Below are 18,943 nucleotides of genomic sequence, written 5' to 3'. Positions count from 1 at the left end.
TTGAGCTGCACCCCAGCAGCACCTTGACAGCTGCCCTGTGCTGTGCCCACTTCACAGCCATGACACCGAGCAGTGAGTGCAGCATGGACCCTCCAGGGACCATTCATCCTGTGGCACATTGGAACGGGCTGGCTGCAAACCTCAGGGTTCAGCTGCAGCACCATCTGTGTGTGGCCCCTTGGCCCCAGCAGCACATTTGGTGTGTTCCCAGCACTGGGCACCCGTGTGGGGCTGGGCTGTGCAGTGGCAGAGTAAGGCTTGTGGTGGACATCTGGCACCCACAACTCCATCAGGGAGTGCAGAGACAGAAGCCAGAGACACACACCTGGGGAGTGGGTGCTTGGCATTTATTAGACACCAGCTCAGCAGCAATGGCAGGGACTGGGCTGCCTTGGAGCAGCATCCTGGGCATCTGGCTCTGGCTAGAGCCGGGTGGCACCGTGCAGGGGTGGGTGAGGGGAGCCCACCCGGATGGTGGGGCCAGGCACCTCCTCGGGGTAGGAAAGTGCAGGGTTGTCCAGCCCCAGCCTGGCCTTGTCACAGGGAGGACCCTCGTGATCCTCCCAGCCCTCAGGGCTGCGGCAGCGGTCGGTGCAGCAGAGGGTGGCCCGAGTGATGAGCTGGTCGAGGGGCTGCAGTGAGTGCATCCATGCAGGGAGGAAGTCCCAGGTCTGCAGCCATTTGGGCAGGCGGCCGGGGCTGCGTGTCTGCAGCGCATTCACCAGCCCCACAAAGAAGAGGAGGCCGAGGAAGGGTGCACCCACCCCCACCAGTGCCTGCCAGCCCGCCATGGAAATGCCGAAAATCAGGGAGGGCAGCAGGAGGAAGCAGATGATGAGGTAGAGCACAGCAAACCATCGGTACTTGGCTGTGCGCTCACCCAGTGCCTTGGCCATGCGGATGGGCAGGCGAGTGAAGGGCAGTGGGTACCACAGCAGGATACCAGAGATGTTGAAGAAGAAGTGGCAGAGGGCAATCTGCAGGGAGGGCAGCCCTGTTAGGCTAGGCACACAGACTTCCCCCAGCCCTGTCTTGCCCAGAGCCCCCCACCAGCCCACACCTCGCTCTGGGCTGCCCATACCTGGAAGGAGCTGGCCAGCTTGTCCCCAGGGCTGGCCAGGGCGGCCAGGATGGCAGTGGTGGTGGTGCCAATGTTGGAGCCCAGGGTCAGGGGATAGGCACGCTCTATGCTGATCACCCCCAGGCCTGTGGGAGAGGCACCCCATCCTGTCTCACTGCACATCAAAAGTGCTATCTCCAGGGAGGCAGTGCTCCTTCTGCCTCTCTGAGCACCCCAGAACCCACAGGGCATTGTGGAAGGGACTGAGACTCACCAATCAGGGGTGTGATGGCCGATGTAAAGACAGAGCTGCTCTGCACCACAAAGGTCATGCCAGCACCCACCACCATGGCAAAGTACCCAGTGAGCCAGCTGAGCGGGTGTGGGAGGTCTGCCATGGAGACAGGCATGGACACGTGAGCTGGGAGCAGCCCAGAGCTCCTGCATGGTGCTCGAGAGGGTCAGGCTCTGGGTACAGCACCAGCCTGGCAGCTAGTGGCCAGGGTGGCTGGGGAAGGACTATGTGGACAGCAGGAGGACAAGATACTCCTAAGTAGAGTGGGGATCAGGGACAGAGGACATGGATGTACAGGCAGGGATGGGGGCTGGGGAAAGGTAGGGATGGGTTTGAGGATGGCAGGAGGGGTTGGGTGGCTATGGGGCAGGCAGGGTCCCATCCCACTCACCCCACAGTGGGTCCCGTTCCACTCACCAGTGTTGATGACCTTCTGGATGGCTTTGGCCACCTGCCCCTTGAGCAGGGAGTTGAGGAGTTTGACCAGGAGGATGAGGCAGGTGCAGAGCACGATGAGGGATGCAGCCAGCAGCACCAGCCCCACGGCCAGGTCGGGCAGTGGTGTGTCAGCAAAGAGGTGCTCACCTGCCCCACAGCATGGCTGGGCAATTGGCTGGGGCCAGCTCAGCCCTGCTCACTCATCTGTCCCCCCAGGACAACACCACATCTGGACCCCCTCCCCAACATCTCCCAGCACTGGCCCACATCACAATTGGTGCCCCATGCCCAGCATCCTTCCATCCCACATACAGCCTCCCAGCCCCAGCTGCACCTTCCCCAGCCCTGTGCCCTATGCTTCCAGCCCTGGTCAAGCCCCCTGCACCCACTCACACTTCTGCCTGGTGATGTTGTGGAGGATCTCGATGCCCTTAGTGCTGCAGTGGCCAGGGGAAGTGCAGTTCACGGGGGAACTAAGCCCTGTAGTGGCCATCTGCAGGGAAAGACTGGGCTGCAGACAGCTCCACAGCATTCTTGGCCAGCCCCTGTCCACTGCCCACCCTCCATGGGATTGTTTGGTGGCTCCTGCAGGGCCACAGACCCCTCACCTGTGGGAGTGCAGGGCCACACCAGATGCGTATGAGGCTCCTGTTGCGCAGGCTCTCGTCCCCTGTTGCAATGCCTGTGATCACTGACTTGTCCAGCTGCAACAACATAAATGTTGGAGAGAGCCCTTGGGGACTGACTGTACCCTTGGCTTCAGGCCATCTTAGCTAGGATGGAGACACCACAGCTGAGGACACCTGAATAATGAGCTTGGTGAAGGGCTCCGTGATGATCTTCAGCAGATCAGGGGCATCCTTCCCACTGCGGATGTTGAAGGTTGCCACAACCAGGTGGGTGACACGGTGCAGGTACCCGCTCACCACCTCCAGTGGCAGCAGGACCAGCACTGACAGCCAGTTGAAGCAGTCATGCACTGTGGCACCAGCGAAGGCCCTGCACAGAGGAGCCCAATAGCATGGGGTGGTCATTGGGGAGCAGCCTCCAGCCCCTCAGCCTCCTCTGCCCTGACCATCTCTCACCGTTTAAACTCACTGCGGTCACCAGCTTGCATGAGGGCCACGATGGTGTTGGTGACAGAGGTGCCGATGTTGGAGCCCATGATGATGGGGATGGCAGAGCGTACCTCCAGCACTGGGAACAGAGAGACCTGCTAGCCCTGCATGGCCCAGCTTGGGGTGACCCTGTCCAGACACCCTATTTCCCAGCCTCAAGGTCCCAGGGAGCCCCACAGGTACACTCACGCCCTGAGGAGACCATGCTGACAATGATGGAGGTGGAGGTGGAGGAGCTCTGCACCAGCACCGTCACCAGGATGCCCACCACCAGCCCAGCCACAGGGTTGGAGAGGATGGCATTGTCCTTGAAGATGTCACCAGCCACCTTGCCTGCAAGAAAGCGTAAGTGACAGGGTGTCGTCATGATAGGTGACACCAGCCACCTGGGTCCCCTTCCGTCCTACCTCCAGCCAGCTGGAAGGCAGAACTGAGCACATCCAGGGAGCACACGAAGAGGTACAGGAACCCAAACATCAGGGGCACCTTGAGAAGGGAGACACAGATGGACTGGACCCTGGCCCAGCACCCCAGCTCTGCACAAGACAAGAGAGATTGTTAAACACTGGCCACAGCATGACCACAGCTCCCTGGACTTCCGCAGCCCCCTCACCATCCTTCTGTGCCCCTGGCAGGATGGGGCTCATGTCCCCGGCTGTGCCACCACTCCCTGGGTCCCCTCTGCAACCCTCCACCCTGCAGCACTCTGCACCCCCAGCCACCGCTCAGCTCTGCCAGTGGCACCCCAGGAAGCTGAGGGTCCCCTGTGCCAGCTCACAGACCACCACATGGGGGTCTGGCTGGGGTGCCAACCCCAGAGGACTGGCATGGCAGGGAAGAGGTGAGGAACTGCTGTCAGTCCAAGGGGCAAAGCTTGGGATCTCCTGGCACCCTATGCCCCCCCTGTGTCCCTCCAGCAGGTCTCTAGGGTGCTCCCCAACCCAGGGGCATCACGCCTTGGGTCTCACCTGGCTTCTGCAGCTCATCCAAGCCGAGCCGGGGACCCTGCCAGGGCAGTGCCTCCAGCTCGTACCGCTCCCTGCCCTCACCCAGGCGCCCCGGGGAGCCGGGGCAGGAGAAGCCATGGTCAGGGCAAGGCACAGCACTGACGGTGAAGGGACAGGCATGGGCACCTGGCAGCCGGTGCAGAGCTGGGGAGAGGGGGACACCTGTGTTACAGCCCCATCCTTGCAAGGAGCCCCCCGTGGAGGGGACCCAGGCAGCACCCGGGACAGGGTCAGTCCAGAAGAAGAGCTGAGCCCAGAGGGGTGAAGAGAAGGAATGCAGGGAGCACCTACCTTGGGGGCTGGGGCAGTAGGTGAACTGAGGCCCATGCATCACCCTTCCACCCCGCACTGGGCAGTGGGGCAGGGCTGGGCTCTCCCTGCAGTAGGGCAGCATCGCTCCTGCTGAGGCTGAGCAGAGGTGGCTGTCAGTTGCCACAGTGGAGCACAGACCACCACCAGAATCCCAATGGTGGGTTGGTGCTATCTCCTTGGCACCACCAAGAAGGACCATCCCATCACCCAGTGTCCCCTGAGCCACTGCCACACCACCCCAGCAAGCTCACACAAGGGCAGGCAGCCCCAGTGGAGAGGACACAGGGACACCCTCTTGCCGAGGGCTCTGCTCACCTGGGGCTGGCCGGGCACTCAGGACAATGCCACATCCACATGCCAGATCCACACGTCCCTCCAGCAAAGTGGCCCGTGAGACACCGTCGTCCTTTATATGCACACCAAGAGCAAAGTCTAAGGAGCCCTGCATTGCCCCTCACCTCCGCCACTCACCTCCTCCCCAGAAATTCCTGCAGTTAATGGGTAACCTCGCAGCATCCCACATCAGCTGTGGCCCTGGGGAGAAATGGGGCATGTGTCCCAGGTTCTGCACCACTGGCACACCCCACCTCATCTGCCTGAGGCTCAGCATTGCCCCTGGGAGAGCAGCAGATAGAGCTGTGGGGACCAAAGCCAGGGCAGTGCTTGAGTCTGGTGTCCGAGGGGCCATGCTGGAACAACCTCAGCTTTCCATCACTTGGTGCTGATTACTCCATTCATGGCACAAGAGGAATATGGTGGAAAGAAGGGCTTGGTGCTGGCACTGCTGGGGTGTCCCAAACTGGAGGTGAGGCCACACATACATCCAACATCCTCAGAGCCACCTGAGCATCAGCTGTGAGGGACCTGTCTCTGCCCAGGACACTGTTGTCTTTACCTCTGGGGTGTTGTAGTGGTTATGACAGCACCAACACAGTCTCTGTGTCCTGTTGCTGGTGGTGAGGGTGGCATGGAGCAGCCAGCAGCATTGTGAGGGCTGTGTGGGGCAGAGCCCGCATCTTCCCAGCACGTGTGATGCCAGCGTGGGCAGGAGCGGAGCGATGCTGGCATTGCCGTCACCACCTTATCGAGGCTGTTTATCATTACCCGCTGTTTAAGCACTTCCAGCCAAGTTTCCATCCACCTGCAGGGTGCCCAGCCAGCTCATGTCCATGTCTTCCTGGGGGAGAGGCAAGGGCCAAAGGCCCCTCCAGCCCCAGTTCCTACAGGTAGTGGGCATGGAGGGGCTACATGGCTGCCACATCCCCATTCCTCTGTGACTGAGTACTTCCAGGAGCCATCACCACGGACAAGCCAGCTGCAATTGTATGGAGGAAGCAATGGAAGATCCTTTGGGTACTCCAGGCTGTCCCTGAGAACATCTCTGCCACTGTTGGAAGATCACTGAGCCTCCACCAGGTCACAAAATGATGGAGATGACTGCCCAGGATGTTCCATGACAGGGGACATGTCTTGCCTGTATGGGACATGAGGACCATTCTGGCTGGGGTGCAGCCAATGGCACCCACAGAGCCCTGTACCAGGCTGTGGTGAGCAGGAGGCTGGTGTCCATGTTTGCCCCATGCCCAGGGTCTCTTGGCTGCCCCCACAATCATTAACCCCAGTGAGGCCCTGGCAGTCCCAGTGGTCACTCATTGACAGGGTCAGGGCTGAAGTCCTTGGCTGGTACTGCAGCTTCTCCTACAACATCAGCACTGATGAGAAAACAAGCTCCTGGCACTGCCCCTGGCTGCCAGGCAGGGTGGCACCAGAGCCAAGGGTTGAGTCCAGCCCTGTCTTGGTCCTGGGAAGGCTCCAGGGGGTATCGAGGGTCTGGGAGGACAACACTGTTGGGAAAACAGCTGTCTGGCCTTGGTGATAGAGGAAGGAGAGGGACTCACATCCAGGCAATGCTCTTTATTTCCCCCAGTTTCACACCACAGACGGGACTGGGCAGCACCACAGAAACACAGGGGAGTTCTGACCAGGGCCATGGGGCCACAGCAGCATGGGGCTTGGTGGCCACAACTCCCTGCCATGGGCCACCCCTCTGCCTCTAGCCAGGCAGGGGTGATGAAGTAGTGACCCAGGGCACAGCCAGGAAGGACCCTGGGACACGTGGATGATTGAGAGATCTGGCTCCTGTCAGGGGCTGCCTCCATTGCAGAGCAGGTCTAGGACCTTTTGGGACAGGGGGTATTGGGCACCCCCAGGGCACAGCCAGGTCTGGCAGAGCCAGGCTCAGGGTTACAGCCCAGCACAGCTGCTGGTGAGGGATGCCAGGCGGGGAACACCAGGCTGAGACACTCAGCACCTCAGTCCTTGAGGACCAGGCACTTGCAGCCCCGACTGGGGCAGGAAGCAGGTGTCCTGCTCCACCATGGCAGTGCTGTAATGGCAGGATCAGGCCCAGCCATGCTCACACAATGCAGACAGCAACAACCAGGCTGGTGGGGCCATGCTCAACCTCCCCAGGGAGGGAAGACCCACATACCAACAACAGGGCAAGCCCTGTTCCTGCTGGGTCAGGGACCTGATCCAGCCCTCAGCTCTGGACACACATTCTCCTGACCCTGCCTGCCTGCAGCATGGGGCTTGGGGGCTGGAGCCTTCCTTGCCACCCCACAGATACTCTCTATCCCACCACTCCATTCAGTTGGAAGGGTGCTTTACCCACCCCATAAGACTGCGGGGCTGTGCCAGGCATCACAGGCAGAATTTGCAGAGGCACTGGGCAGTACAGTGCCAGGGATGGGTGGGATGTTGCAAAGTGCTTTGCAACGGGATCGAAATATGTACAGGACTCCTTTGATGTGCACCAGGATGTGACCCCACCAAGGGGCATGGCAACTGCTCAACCACTCACAGCGACACGACGCAACAGTTTGGGACAGGACGTGAACGAATCTGCAGTCCAGGCAGTGTCGGTTGGTGCGGGGCAGGGGCCATTTGGGCCCGATGTTGAACCCCGGCATGGCCCGGGAGAACCACGCGCCGGGTGCGGACGTGCAGCGGGATTCATCGGAGCTCGTGGTTGAATGGAGGCTGAGATGGCACAGGCTCTAGGGGCTGAGAGTGGTCATTTCCCTCGGGGCCTGGGTGAGGAGTGCAGGGTTTATCCGACCCCTCGCAGGCACTGTTGTCCTGCCCAGGGAGCTGGAGGAAGTCAGGCAGGACCAGGTCCTCCTTGGAGAGCAGCCCACGCTGGTCGTTGGCCCGGCAGCTCTGGGCACGGTTCAGCAGCTCCACCAGCCCTGGGGCAAATGCAGGTCATGAACCCAAGTTCAGCCCTCTGGCTTCTATCCTAATGCCTTGGCTGCCCTCTCCACCTGACATGACCCTGAACGCATCCCATGCATGGCACCTGTGCTTTTTCCCTGCTCCATGGCAGCACCTATGGGACCCTGCACCCATCCCCAGCACACCAGGGAACCCTGCATTCCTCATCCCATGTTTTGCTCCAGCCTCCCAGGTTTCAGACACATCAGGTCTCACCTTCCAGGTCGTATGTGCGGCGGTTCAGGTTGGTGGCAGCTGAAGAGCGAGGCCGGGAGAAGGAGGAGGGCATCTCACACAGCATGTCAGACTCTGCTCCTGTTGGGCTTCCCTCCTGTGATGAGCAGTCCAAGCCTCAGCAGCAGGGCAAGGAGGCAGCTCTCCCTCAGCCCATGTCCCCACCACCCTCCTGCAGCCTGGCTCCTGCCTTGTCACCTGTGGCACAGCCCTCCCCCAGCACCATGGCAGCAGCCGTAGGGGTATCTCCAATGGGATCTTGAGCTCACCTGGGTCCAGAACAGAGAGGGTGCAGCTGCAGCCTCAGCACTCTCCATCACTCGCATTCCTGCAAGGTCAGGAGTGATTCTCAGCACCTCATCCAGTGCCCTGGTCCCAGCCCAGCCAGCAGTGGGATGGAGCTCATCCCAGGCAGCAGGAGCCATGGCCAGTGGAAGGCAGCCTGGCCCTCTGAGTGCTCTGGGGTGAGGACAAAATCTGCTGTGGGAGGGACACAGCTTGGAGGGGAGGACACTTTACCTGCTGGCGTTTCCAGGATAAGCTTCTGAGCAGCCACTGTGCTGACCAGCTTTTCCAGGTCCAGGGCAGCTGGCTCACCTTGCTGCAATGGGAAGAGCCATCTTGTGTCACAATTGCTGAAGCACGGCCAAGGCAGCAAGGCTGAGGACCCACGAGCTCCCTAGCCAGGCTCTGCTAGGTCAAGAGCTCCCCAGCACAGAGTGAACCACCAGTCCCTCCTGGCCCATGGCAGGGTGCCACAGCCACAGCCCATCACAAACACCAATGCCTCCACCAGCTCACAGGCTCCCATGGACCATTTGGTCACTGCCAACAGCCTCAGTCCCAAGCCCCAAAACTGGGGATACAAAAGCCCCACCAAGGTGTGAGCCCTCACCCTTCGCAGCAATGCCAGCTCCATGCTCATGCCATACTTCTCCAGCACGGGCTGCAGTGCTTCTCGAATGCGCTTGGTTGACTTGGCTGTGATGCGGATGGTCTTACTGAGGGAGGAGATTTCCAGCCTGCAGAGGGGGGGAGAGGCTGACTGCAGGCAAATGTGTACAAGAAGGGGCAGAGCCAGGGTGTCAGGGACTGTTCAAAGTGTGGGTCACCACAGGCAGCTGCACATGATATGGACTGGATGTGTGTGGGCAGCAGTGTCAGCTGCAAACCTCCCACTCACTCAAAACTTATCCTGTTCTCCAGCTTCACCTCCTGGTCTGCCAACACGGAGCACTCCTGGTCCAGCACCAGTGCTTTCTGCAAGAGCCAAACCATTAGAACAGAGAAACCAGAGCACTGCGTGGTCCCAGCCTGGGGACGGTCCAGCTGGTAGGATCCTCCTCTCCCCTCCCCTGCCTTACCTGTTCATTCCCCACCAGGTAGACTTTGATGTCAGGGAGGCTGAAGCCACGCTTCTCACATATCCCTGCCAGCATGTCACGGATGGAGTGGCCAGGCCGGACAGAGGCCAGCGAGGCCGTGCCATCAGGCAGGTACACGCAGCAGTACTTCATGGGCTTGGCTGACAGCTCTGCCTCGCTGCCCCCCAGACTCTTCCGATGGCCCTGTGGGAAGGATGCAATGGGACCGGTGGCAGCACGACGCCATAGTGCCAGGGCAGTGACAACTCACCTCTGTCCAGGGACTGGTGGCTGTGCTGGTTGAGGACAGGAAGCCCAGGTCTAGGCTGGCCGAGGAGTTGAGAGAGCCCTGGGATTCCCGCCACGTCATGGCACTCCCACCGCCTTCTCGCCCCTCTAGGACAGACAGAAGGACAGCAGTGGGGACTGTGGACACCCTTCAGGGGTGGTGTGGCCCTGGTTGCCCCAGGCAGTTCCTACCTGCCCAGGAGGGCTCCCACCGCTCTCCCTTCCTGAAGGACCGGCGGGGGCTGCGGTTGGCACCACTGCCTGCCATCTCCACACCTAGTGGCAGGGACTTGCCCAGCTTCAGCTTTGACTTCTAGGGTGAACGGAGAAGCATCTCAGCATCAGGATATCCAAGGCTGACTCTTCCCTTTCCCTGGTTCCCCAAACCACTTGTCCATCCTCAGCGCTGGGATGGGTTTGCTCCAAGCAGCAGGGGTGGGGACCCAGCACTGTTTTCTTAGGCAAAGGGACAGGTCCCCATCCCAGTCACCCTCTTCTCACCTTGCTGAGGTCAGGTGGAGGACTGCTGCTGCGGGAGTGCGGACTCAGGTCGGGCAGGGGCTGCCCCTGACTCTCTGCCCGTAGGCAGGCCTGGTAGAGAGGGGATTTCACAAAGCGTGTGTAGCTGTCAAACTTCATCAGATTAAAGATCTGCAAAGGGAGGATGCATGTGCTGAAGACCTCTGTCCACCTACAGCTCACTCCAGCCACTGTCCTGTGGCACAGCCCCACAGTGACAGCAGGGGTGCTGGGTGATGCACGGGGTGGTCCTGCAGCCCCCCTCCCGTAGGTGAGTTGGAACACGGGTGCTGCTCATACCTGGAGCTGCTGGATGCGAAACATGTCTGGGGATGGAGTGGCCAGCATGTCCTCCCCAATCCAGGCCTGCTTGTCGATGTTCACGGGATTGACTGAGTGGCTGGAGAGGAACTCATCATAGATCCGTCGTGCCTCCTGGGCCAGCTGGGGGAGCATAGAGGTCACAGTAGGACCAGAAACCCTCTCCTCAGTGCTAACCTGCAGGGAGCCCCCGGGTAATACCACGGGTCCTGAAGGGGCCAAGTTCCTCTGGAACCAGCTGGGTCCCTGGCCTCAGGATGGGCATCAGAGCTAGCTACTCCTACCCAGTGCCAAGCTCTAAGCACAACATGCCAGTCTCCCCACAGAGGTACCGCAGGAGATAGAAACCATCCACCCCAGACACATGTCCATCCCCACAAGCCCCTGTCTAGCTCTCTGCCCTTGCTGTCTTTTGTCCTCCCAGCTGCACTCTTTATCCTCTGGCCACCCTGGGCTGGAGAAGCATGTCCTGCTCCATGGGCTTGGGCTCTGGCTTTTCAGATGGACATTCTGCCCATCAGTATGTCCTTCTCAGAGAAGACCCTAGCGTGCTCAGCCTCCCATTACAAGAGTCTGCCGGGACCCTGAGATATGTAAGCATGACACCCACCACCTCCATCCCTGACCATATCCCTTCCAGCAGCTGCGTGACTCAGGCTCAGCTGCACATGGCTGCATGGAGGCTGGTACCTGCTGCGTGTCACTGGCTGGGATCTGCTGGAAGTGCTCACATGCCTGCCAGAAGTAAACATTTTCAGCACTGAACTCCTTCTTGAGGAACTCCTGTGGGGAGCAGAGAGAGATGATGTGCTGCACAGCACGGTGGCTGTGGAAACGCTGAGCTGCTGAGGACCAGGACCCTGTGGTAACAAGGACTGAGGTCTGGGCTGTGACACTCACAGTGAAGTAGGTGACAGCCACACGGTCCTGCAGCAGTGTCTCAAAGGATTCGGCCCAGCTGACCACAGACCCCTGTGTGGACCCACAGGTGGTTGGTGGTCCTGGCAGGCTGCTCACACTGTGGTTGCTGCCACGGGCCCTGGAGGCGTTTAACTCTGAGAAAGAAAAAGGGTCAGTTCTGGCTGCCAACCCTCATTGTTAGAAGCCCCCCATATCTGCAGTGAGTTCATCTACCCAGTCCCAATGGGAGCCAGAGAGATATCAGGAAGGGAGCACAGGGAAAAGCTATCACAGTGGCAGCCTTGGTGGAATGAGCATCATGATGCCATTCATTCAGCTGGTACCTTCCAGAGTGACAGCCCTCCCTGCCAGCTGTGGTGTCCTCCCCTCCCTGGGGTGTCACTGTGACTCCACCTGTGACTCATCTCCTCAGGGAACAAAGCCTATGCGTGGGGAAGGCAGCCAGCAGGAGGGGAATGCAGGGTGGAAGGGAACACAGGGGGGCACATGGAACAAAGCGAAGCTCAGACATGTGGAGGTGTCTAGGTGTTTCCCTATTCCTCTGGCCATGGTAAGAAACAAACCCAGCCAGAAGAAGGCACAGAAAGTGTCAACCCTAGCTCCCAGCACTGAGGAAAACATCTCTTGGGGAAATGCAAGGTGAGGGTGCATAGAAATTGAGCCCTTCCGTGAAAAAGATGGAAGTTCCTGGGGACAATCCCTGATATTGAACTGGTTTGGCTGGTAAACAACTGGGAGCAGAGAGGGTCTTTTGCAAGAGAAGATGAGAGTATGGAAGCAGGGTTCTCCCAGCAAAGCCAGTGGGAGCAGTTGAGGTGGCAGGCTGCTGCTTTGCCAGGCTTCCCCACCCATCTTCTGTCCAAAAGATGGGGTAACCCAGCACAACCTGCATGGTACAGCACTCCCAGCACTCCTATTCTGCAGTGGGACCGAGACGAGTGAATGGGTCGGCTGAGATATCAGTGCACCTGCCCACAGCCCAGCCTGTGCTGACACAGGACCTCTGCTGGCTCCTTGCCCGTGGCACCAGGCTGGCCGTGGGCTTCCCCCTCCCCTGAAGACGTTGCCAGCCTCCCGACTCAGAGCAAAGGGCAGCCTTACCTCCATCCGACACAGCTGGGCCCTGCAGGGGGGAGAGAAGAGAGGTAAGAGAGGGCACACGGCGTCTGCCTGCCCGGTGGAGCAGCAGAGCAAGCCCAGCCTGAACCCGGGAGCCAGGGACACGGGCTGCCGGCATCACCCCTCTGGTGTTAACTGAGACCGGGACGGCTGCCCCGAGGCAGAGGCAAGACCAGGGGCTCCCAACGAGGGGGCAGTGAGGAGGAGTTGGGGGGGGTCACAAGGGGTGCACAGCTTTTCTCCCACCTAGCCTGCACCTACTGCTCTGGGGCCAGGCTGGCAGCTGGGAAAGGGCGGATACTCGCAGATGTAATCCTGCCACTGCCACTGCCACTGCCCGAGGAGAGAAGCAGCCACACCGGCACAGGAAGAGAAGGGGAGGAGGGGAAGAAGGACAACCACAGCCTCAGGCAGAACTGCCTGCTCCCTCCTTCCCTGGGGCCTGAGGCTACTGGAGGGCAGATGCCATAAAACAGGGACCAGGTCCTGCCAGAGCTGCCAGCAAAGGCCACAGCAGAGCAGGGGTGTTCTGCAGCACCCCTTGGGCTGCTCCAGACACCTGCTGTGAGGATGGTGGTACCTTAGGACCCACAGCAAGCAAGGAGATGGGCAGAGCCTCCGCAACCAAAGCCCAGCCTAGCAGCCACTGCCCAATGCTGCCCAGGGCCATGGCTGAAGTGGTTACTTTGACCTGGCTGTCCAGTGCTCCCCGCCCTGCCAGCTCCACTCCACCCAGCCTGTCCTACACACCCGTTGCCTGTCCCCAGCCCAGCCACAATACCCCAACCCTGCCTTGTCCTTGCTACCCCACCCCATATGCAGTTGCCATGCTCCTTAACCCAGCCCCACACATCCCAAATCCCTGGGCCCATTTCCTCAGCACCACATACCCCCGTTTTGCCAGCTCCTTGCTCTTCTCCATCCATCCCTGCTGTCCACATAGTTCTGCCCTCCCTGTGCCACCCACACACACTAGCACTGCTCACTCCCATTACCCCAGCCCCATAACTCGTTGCTTGCCCATTACCTCCATGCCATACATCTCCACTTGCATCGCTGCCTCAAGCTCATACACCCCTACCTGCTCAGTACCCCAGCCCTGTATGTCTTTGCCTGCCTGCTACCCAGCCCTACACTGATGCCTGCCCTAATACCCCTCTATACCTCTGCCTGCTTTGGATACTCAAGTCCCATACAGCCCAGCCTGCCCAGTACCCAACCCCACATCCCTCTGCGTGCCCAGTACCCGGCCCTTATACACCCTTTGCCTGCCTGGCATCCAATCCCAAAGCCCTTGCCTGCCCATTATCTGCTCCACAGACCCTGCCTGCCTGCCTGCCCGATACCCAGCCTCGCATTCCCTGTCTGCCCGGTACCGGCCCCATACAATCCCTGCCAGCCCGGGACCCGCCGCATCCCTCCTGCCTGTCCCTTACCAGCTGCAGAGATGCCCTGCCTGCCCGGTACCGGCCCCATACCCCCCTGTCAGCCCGGCATATATTCCACACACTCCCTGCTGCCCGGTACCAGCCCCACACTCCCTTTCCAGCCCGGTACCCGCCCCACCGCCCCCGCCTGCCCGGTGCCAGCCCCGGGCCGTGCCGGGACTCACCATGCGGCCGTTGTGGACCAGCAGCAGCTTAGCCTTGCCCTGCATGCCTGGCACCGCCCGGCCCAGCGCGCTACCGGCGCGGCCCGCGGCCCCGCAGCATCCCCGGTCGGCAGCGCGGATCCCCTGGCCCGGCCCGGCCCGGCGCTCCCCGGCACTACCGCTTTCGGCTGCCACAGGAAGTGTCGCCATGGGAACCGGGACCGCAGCGGGGGGAGCGGGGCCGCCCTCCCGCCCCGCGCCGCCGCCAACACCGGCACCGCCCCGGGGGGCTTCGGCTCTGGCTCCGGACCCGGGCCGGGAGGCGCCGCGGCCCCGCCCGCATCCGCGTTCCAATCCCTATCCCTGTCTCCATCTGCATCTGTGAACCCCTCCCCATCAGCACCCCCGTTTCCATTCACATTCACATCCCCTCTCTATTCCCATCTGAATCCCCATCTATATCCCTGTCCCCGTCCCTCACTGCCTCCAGATCCATTCACATCTGTGACCAAATCCCTGTCTGCATCCCCATCACCATCCCAATCCTCATACCCATCCCTGTGTCTGTTTCCATCTGTATCAATGACCCTATCTGCATCCCAGTTCCCATTTGCATCTACCTCCTCACATCAACACCTGTCCCCATCCAAATCCCCATTCCTGTCCAAGTGTCCATCCACATTGTTATCTCCACTCCCATTTCCATCCACATTCACACCTGCATCAAAGCACTTCAGGGAAGGGGGGGTGCAAGGACAGAGGGGCATCAGCATACCCAACACACTCCTCTGCCAGCCTGCTACCACTCGTCCCACTACACCCGGCCAAGCCGTGCGTCTGGGGGTGGCCCCAGGGCCGTGCTGCTGCCTCCAGCAGTTGGTGTTTTCAGGGGGTGCAGCCTGTGCCACAGCTGCTGGCAGAGCCTGGCAGAAAGGAGCAGTGGATGTGGAGCCTGGAGTCACCAAACTGATGCCTAAGCAGTTTTGTCCATCTCAGGGTTCCATGTTGATCAGCAACCACAAACCACTCAAGGATATTTTAGGGTATTTGTTAGAAAATGTAAGTAACTAACAGTTACAGGATAAACCACAGAGCACCATGGAAACCCACTCTTGCAAATGCTAATAACTGGGATGTAAGGTGGGTGATTATCCTATCAAAAGCAGAACCCTAACATTAAGTTGGATGCAGACCTATGCAGAGAAAAATGAAGTGTTCCCGTGGTGAGCAGGCACAAAAGCAGTGTGGCATTATCAGCTGCAACCCTGGCAGGCTCTGCAGGAAGGGGAGAGCAGAGGGTGGCCCCTCTGCCCCCCACCATGGCATGGATCAGCAGTGGGGTGAGGAATGATCCTGCTTCTCCCTTTCTCTATGTTGGAGCATAGCTGTGTTGTTTGGCTTGGCTGTGCAATGGGAGTTAAAAATAAAAATGTCTCACTAAGAGTGTGTGACTCACGGTCTCTACCACAAGGATAACCTCTCTGCTAGGAAACCTGATCTGAGAATGAACTGCAGCATGCAAGAACGAAAGACATTGCTTAATTGCTGTATTTAATCTAAATGGTGAATGGACAAGCCCCTCACCACGCCTGGGCCGGAGTGGGTGACTGGGGAAGGTGTCTGTGCCCCTTTGCCTCCCAATTGTGTGCCATCCCTTACCTCTGCATGTGACAGCCCAGTCCTTGAGCTGCTCCAGGGCATGATGGTTTCCCTCAGACAGTGACTGGGAGCTGCAGCAGTGGCTGACTTGGCCTCGAGCAGCTCCAGGCTGTGACCTTCTGCCACCCTCCAAGGGGGTAGCCCATGGGTGCTGGTGTCACCTTACCCTGCTTGGCATGTGGGGACTGGGGACATGCTGAGGCATCACCCCTGGCATGGAAGGCTGTGCCAGGCATGCACACCCACTGGGTCATGGCAATGCCTGTGGCTTTGCTCTGCCTGGCCAGCAGGCAGCATTCCCCTCTGGAGGCTGGGGCTGCAGTGCCTCTCCTGGGATCACACACTGGCTGCACAACTCCATCCCAGAGCTGTGCTGTGCCCGTGGTGTTGCCCATGGCACCTGGGCACTGCATCCTCTTCTCATGCTGCCATTCCTGGCCTGGATCCTGGCCCTCCTGGGGAGAGGGACGCCCTGTGCCCCAGTGCCCCAGCCCAGTGGGACCTGGCTTATCCCGAGGGCAAGCGATGGCAGGGCGACAGCTGGCTGAGGGATTTGCTGAGGGCATTATTTAATGCTGTGGGTAAATGGAGAAACAGCAGCTAATTCTGGAGCCTGTAATCCTCTTCCTCCCCCGGGGATGGGGAGTGTGCCAGTCACGCAGCCGCCGGCGGGCCCCAGGGACGAGCCCCCGGCAGCTCCCCAGGTGTGCCACAGGCTGGAGCAACTCCCAGACCATGGGTGATGAGCAGAAGGTAAGCGGGGGTCTGGTGACGTTTGGCCTGTGCCAGGGAGGGTGTGCTGGTACTGCTCCTGGCTGCAGTGCTGGGTGGGCTGGCAAAGCGGGAGCAGGGTTTGACCTGGCTACGTCCCTGCAAGGCACCCAGAAGCTGGCAGGGCTCCCAGGGCAGGGACAGTACAGCCAGGGGGGGGACTGGGCGGATGTGCTGTGTGGCCATCCTGAGCCCAGACACCTTGTGAGCCAAGCCCTGGAGCTCACTCAGGCCATAGACACAGAGTACCAATGGCCAACAGGGCACCGAGCTCCCTCCTCCAAAACGAGGGTGCTCTGCAGCAACCTGGCACCCCGCAGGATTCCCCCAGCACCCCACACCCCCGGGGGCTGCTCTCCGTCATCCAGAAGCTGAAGGGTTCCCCGGAGCAGGAGCTCCGCATCGTCCTGCTGGGGCTGGACAACGCGGGGAAGACCACACTGCTGAAACGCCTGGCTTCTGAGGAGATCAGCACCATCACACCCACCCAGGTACGTGCTGCTGGGGGCCATGGGTGGTGGGAGGGTGGCAGGTCCTACTGCTACCTCGGGTGATGCCAGCGTTTGTGTCCCTCTGCAGGGCTTCAACATAAAGAGTGTCCACTCGCATGGCTTCAAGCTGAACGTCTGGGATATAGGGGGGCAGCGCTCCATCCGCCCATACTGGAGGAAGTACCTGGGCAGCACTGACCTGCTGGTGAGTGGGGCAGCCTTGCAACCCCCTATGTCCTCTGCGTGGGGCTCTGTACTCCAGCAGAGCCCTGCAGCCCCCAGAGAAGGCAGCTGGGCAAAGAGGAGCTTTTGACTGTCCCTTTTGTCCCCATGGCAGATTTATGTGATTGACAGTGCAGACCAGAAGCGCTTTGAGGAGACTGGGCAGGTATGAGGGGTTTGGGTGGAGGTTGTCTGTGGGGTCCTGGGGCTCAGTCCTGTCTGGCACCAGCCCTTTGAGGACTGAAGTGGGGGGGCAAGGCTGCACCACTGTCCTCAGAGCTCTTTAGGAGGCATTAGTGACTGAGGTCTCAGCATGCAGAGACACCTCACCCCACAGCAGATCCATGCCCAGCAGCTCCCCTCAATCAGGGTGGGATGCCCCGGGGGTACCTGACAAAGGGGTGACATTGGGCCTCGTGAGACTGACCCCTCAGTCACCGGCCCTCCTCCCACCTTCCCAGCACTCAGTCAGTGATATCACCAAGAAGAAGTTTATGAGTAGCAAAATCAGAGTTACAAACCCTGGGAACAAAGCCGGAGAGTGAAAGGTGAAACTCTGGGTGCCAGACTCAGCTGTGCTGGCACCAGACAGTGGTGTGGGTGTGCCAGACAGCACAGGGCTGGCAGCAGTCTCCTGGAGCTGCCCTTTGCCCAAGGTTCTTGGTGCCAGGAGGGCTTCGGCCCTCAGGTATCACTGCCTGCAGCTCCCAGGCTCTCTTCTGGGCAGACAGGAGCTTCAGGGGTGCATGTCTCTTTCTCAGTATGTCAAGACCTCACTGCTTCTTTGGCTGCAATAAGAGCACCAGAGAGGGGGGGATGAGGCACTCTAGGGGACCAAAGTGCCTCAGCCTGCCCTAGGCAGCTCTATGGATGAGGGCAGCAGTGGGCAGCAGCTCTGGAACATGGTTGTCTCTTGGCAGGAGCTGGCAGAGCTCACCGAGGATGAGTCCCTCGTGGGGGTGCCACTGTTGGTGTTTGCCAACAAGCAGGATTTAGTGACTGCAGCACCTGCAGCTGAGATTGCAGAAGGGCTGAGCCTCCACACCTACCGGGACCGGGAATGGCAGATCCAGGCCTGCTCAGCCTTGTCTGGGGAAGGAGTGCAGGTAGAGATGGGTACCTGTGGGCTCTGCAGAGGTGGGAGAGGATCCAAGGTCCTGCCATGCTCTTGGGGCTGTGCTCACATCTCTCTCTTCCCTTCAGGATGGGATGAACTGGATTTCCAGCCAGATCATGAACAGGAAGAAGTGAGAGCTGCAATGTGTCAGTCTGGACTGAGCTGCAGGTTCCTAAGCCATGGCCAACCCCTCTGGTCTGTAGATTCCTCTCAAGGACTTGGCTGGGCCCTGAGCTTGACTGCTGTGCTCTTCCCACTCAGTCCTTCACAAGTCAGTCAGCTTCCCCTGTCCCTGTCCCCCTGTTCTTCCATGGCCTCCTCGTATGCCCCAACTCTCCTGCAGCCCTTGTGCTGTCAGAGGGAAGCAAGTGTCCCGTTGTATCAAGGACTTGCACATCTTCAGAACAACCCACCAAGGACTGATTGATCCACACTGCTGGCACACCCTGCTGAGGCTGCTGCAAGGCACGAACTGCCCAGATCAGGCTGGGAACCCCAGCACAGCACAGGCTACACCCTCAGACGTGGCACACACAGTAAAACGAATGGTGAGCATTCCTCTCTGCTCCCATAGGATGGGACTGGTTCTGCCCCAGGAAGGCCTCGGTTCAGCATCCTTTGCTGGCCAGAGGAGCTCCCACGTGTGCACAGGACCTGGGACAAGCACCAAGACAGAGAGGACCTGGCTGGGCACACAAAAGTGGAAAGGTTTCCTCGCCTGGTGCCAGCCGTGGCTGTAGCCGTGCTGCACATGCCGGTGAAATGGGCTGTGCTGGGATGAGGGCTGCTCCGAACACACCCGAACTGGGGCCTCTGTCGC

The 18,943-nt window shown here is 60.0% G+C and overlaps 3 protein-coding genes across 6 annotated transcripts; 1 reads left to right on the top strand and 2 right to left on the bottom strand.

Moving 5' to 3' along the window:
• Nucleotides 1-330: 330 nt before the first annotated feature.
• Nucleotides 331-4,614, bottom strand: SLC34A1 (solute carrier family 34 member 1). Of its 2 annotated transcripts, XM_030458950.1 has the most exons (13): nt 4,546-4,614; nt 4,210-4,326; nt 3,880-4,062; nt 3,319-3,447; nt 3,101-3,244; nt 2,879-2,990; nt 2,597-2,792; nt 2,402-2,497; nt 2,187-2,286; nt 1,773-1,940; nt 1,335-1,451; nt 1,082-1,206; nt 331-977 (listed from the first exon to the last, which is right to left on the bottom strand). In XM_030458950.1, the coding sequence occupies exons 2-13, from the start codon at nt 4,310-4,312 to the stop codon at nt 423-425; spliced, it is 2,028 nt and encodes a 675-aa protein (XP_030314810.1). In that variant the 5' UTR covers nt 4,313-4,326; nt 4,546-4,614; the 3' UTR covers nt 331-422. The 2 variants fall into 2 exon arrangements, with proteins under 2 accessions (XP_030314810.1, XP_030314811.1); XM_030458951.1 differs by lacking the exon at nt 1,773-1,940.
• A 1,517-nt stretch (nt 4,615-6,131) lies between these two features.
• On the bottom strand, nt 6,132-14,161 carry RGS14 (regulator of G protein signaling 14). Of its 3 annotated transcripts, none has more exons than XM_030459040.1 (15): nt 13,885-14,161; nt 12,255-12,276; nt 11,133-11,287; nt 10,923-11,015; nt 10,212-10,355; nt 9,894-10,043; nt 9,585-9,705; nt 9,376-9,500; nt 9,105-9,308; nt 8,924-9,000; nt 8,636-8,762; nt 8,260-8,341; nt 8,010-8,068; nt 7,723-7,837; nt 6,132-7,481 (listed from the first exon to the last, which is right to left on the bottom strand). In XM_030459040.1, exons 1-15 carry the CDS (start codon nt 14,071-14,073, stop codon nt 7,246-7,248), a joined length of 1,899 nt encoding a protein of 632 aa, XP_030314900.1. In that variant the 5' UTR covers nt 14,074-14,161; the 3' UTR covers nt 6,132-7,245. The 3 variants fall into 3 exon arrangements, with proteins under 3 accessions (XP_030314900.1, XP_030314901.1, XP_030314903.1); XM_030459041.1 differs by having other exon boundaries at nt 9,105-9,296; nt 13,885-13,991; XM_030459043.1 differs by lacking the exon at nt 9,105-9,308 and having other exon boundaries at nt 6,138-7,481; nt 8,924-8,952; nt 13,885-13,991.
• A 2,056-nt stretch (nt 14,162-16,217) lies between these two features.
• Nucleotides 16,218-18,785, top strand: LOC103532874 (ADP-ribosylation factor-like protein 3). The gene is made up of 6 exons (XM_008498673.2): nt 16,218-16,275; nt 16,614-16,784; nt 16,873-16,989; nt 17,122-17,172; nt 17,927-18,112; nt 18,210-18,785. Exons 1-6 carry the CDS (start codon nt 16,258-16,260, stop codon nt 18,255-18,257), a joined length of 591 nt encoding a protein of 196 aa, XP_008496895.2. The 5' UTR covers nt 16,218-16,257; the 3' UTR covers nt 18,258-18,785.
• Nucleotides 18,786-18,943: the final 158 nt, after the last annotated feature.

This window comes from Calypte anna, chromosome 13, assembly GCF_003957555.1.
Source record: "Calypte anna isolate BGI_N300 chromosome 13, bCalAnn1_v1.p, whole genome shotgun sequence".
Lineage (NCBI taxonomy): Eukaryota > Metazoa > Chordata > Aves > Apodiformes > Trochilidae > Calypte > Calypte anna.
The sequence above is the reverse complement of the archived record's forward strand: the minus strand, read 5'-3'. Positions and strand labels throughout refer to the sequence as shown.

Bases quoted from the DNA above. Each gene is read 5' to 3' on its own strand.
- SLC34A1 (XM_030458950.1), bottom strand. From the start codon at position 4,312: ATGCTGCCCTACTGCAGGGAGAGCCCAGCCCTGCCCCACTGCCCAGTG. The intron at 2,498-2,596 runs GTGTCCTCAGCT...ATGTTGTTGCAG, and splicing joins TCACCAAGCTCATTATTCAG to CTGGACAAGTCAGTGATCAC. The intron at 978-1,081 runs GTATGGGCAGCC...CCCTCCCTGCAG, and splicing joins AGCTGGCCAGCTCCTTCCAG to ATTGCCCTCTGCCACTTCTT.
- RGS14 (XM_030459040.1), bottom strand. From the start codon at position 14,073: ATGGCGACACTTCCTGTGGCAGCCGAAAGCGGTAGTGCCGGGGAGCGC. The intron at 10,356-10,922 runs GTACCAGCCTCC...ATGCTCCCCCAG, and splicing joins CAGCCAGTGACACGCAGCAG to CTGGCCCAGGAGGCACGACG. The intron at 8,069-8,259 runs GTAAAGTGTCCT...CTGACCTTGCAG, and splicing joins TATCCTGGAAACGCCAGCAG to GAATGCGAGTGATGGAGAGT.
- LOC103532874 (XM_008498673.2), top strand. The intron at 16,785-16,872 runs GTACGTGCTGCT...GTCCCTCTGCAG, and splicing joins GCACCATCACACCCACCCAG to GGCTTCAACATAAAGAGTGT. The intron at 17,173-17,926 runs GTATGAGGGGTT...GTCTCTTGGCAG, and splicing joins GCTTTGAGGAGACTGGGCAG to GAGCTGGCAGAGCTCACCGA.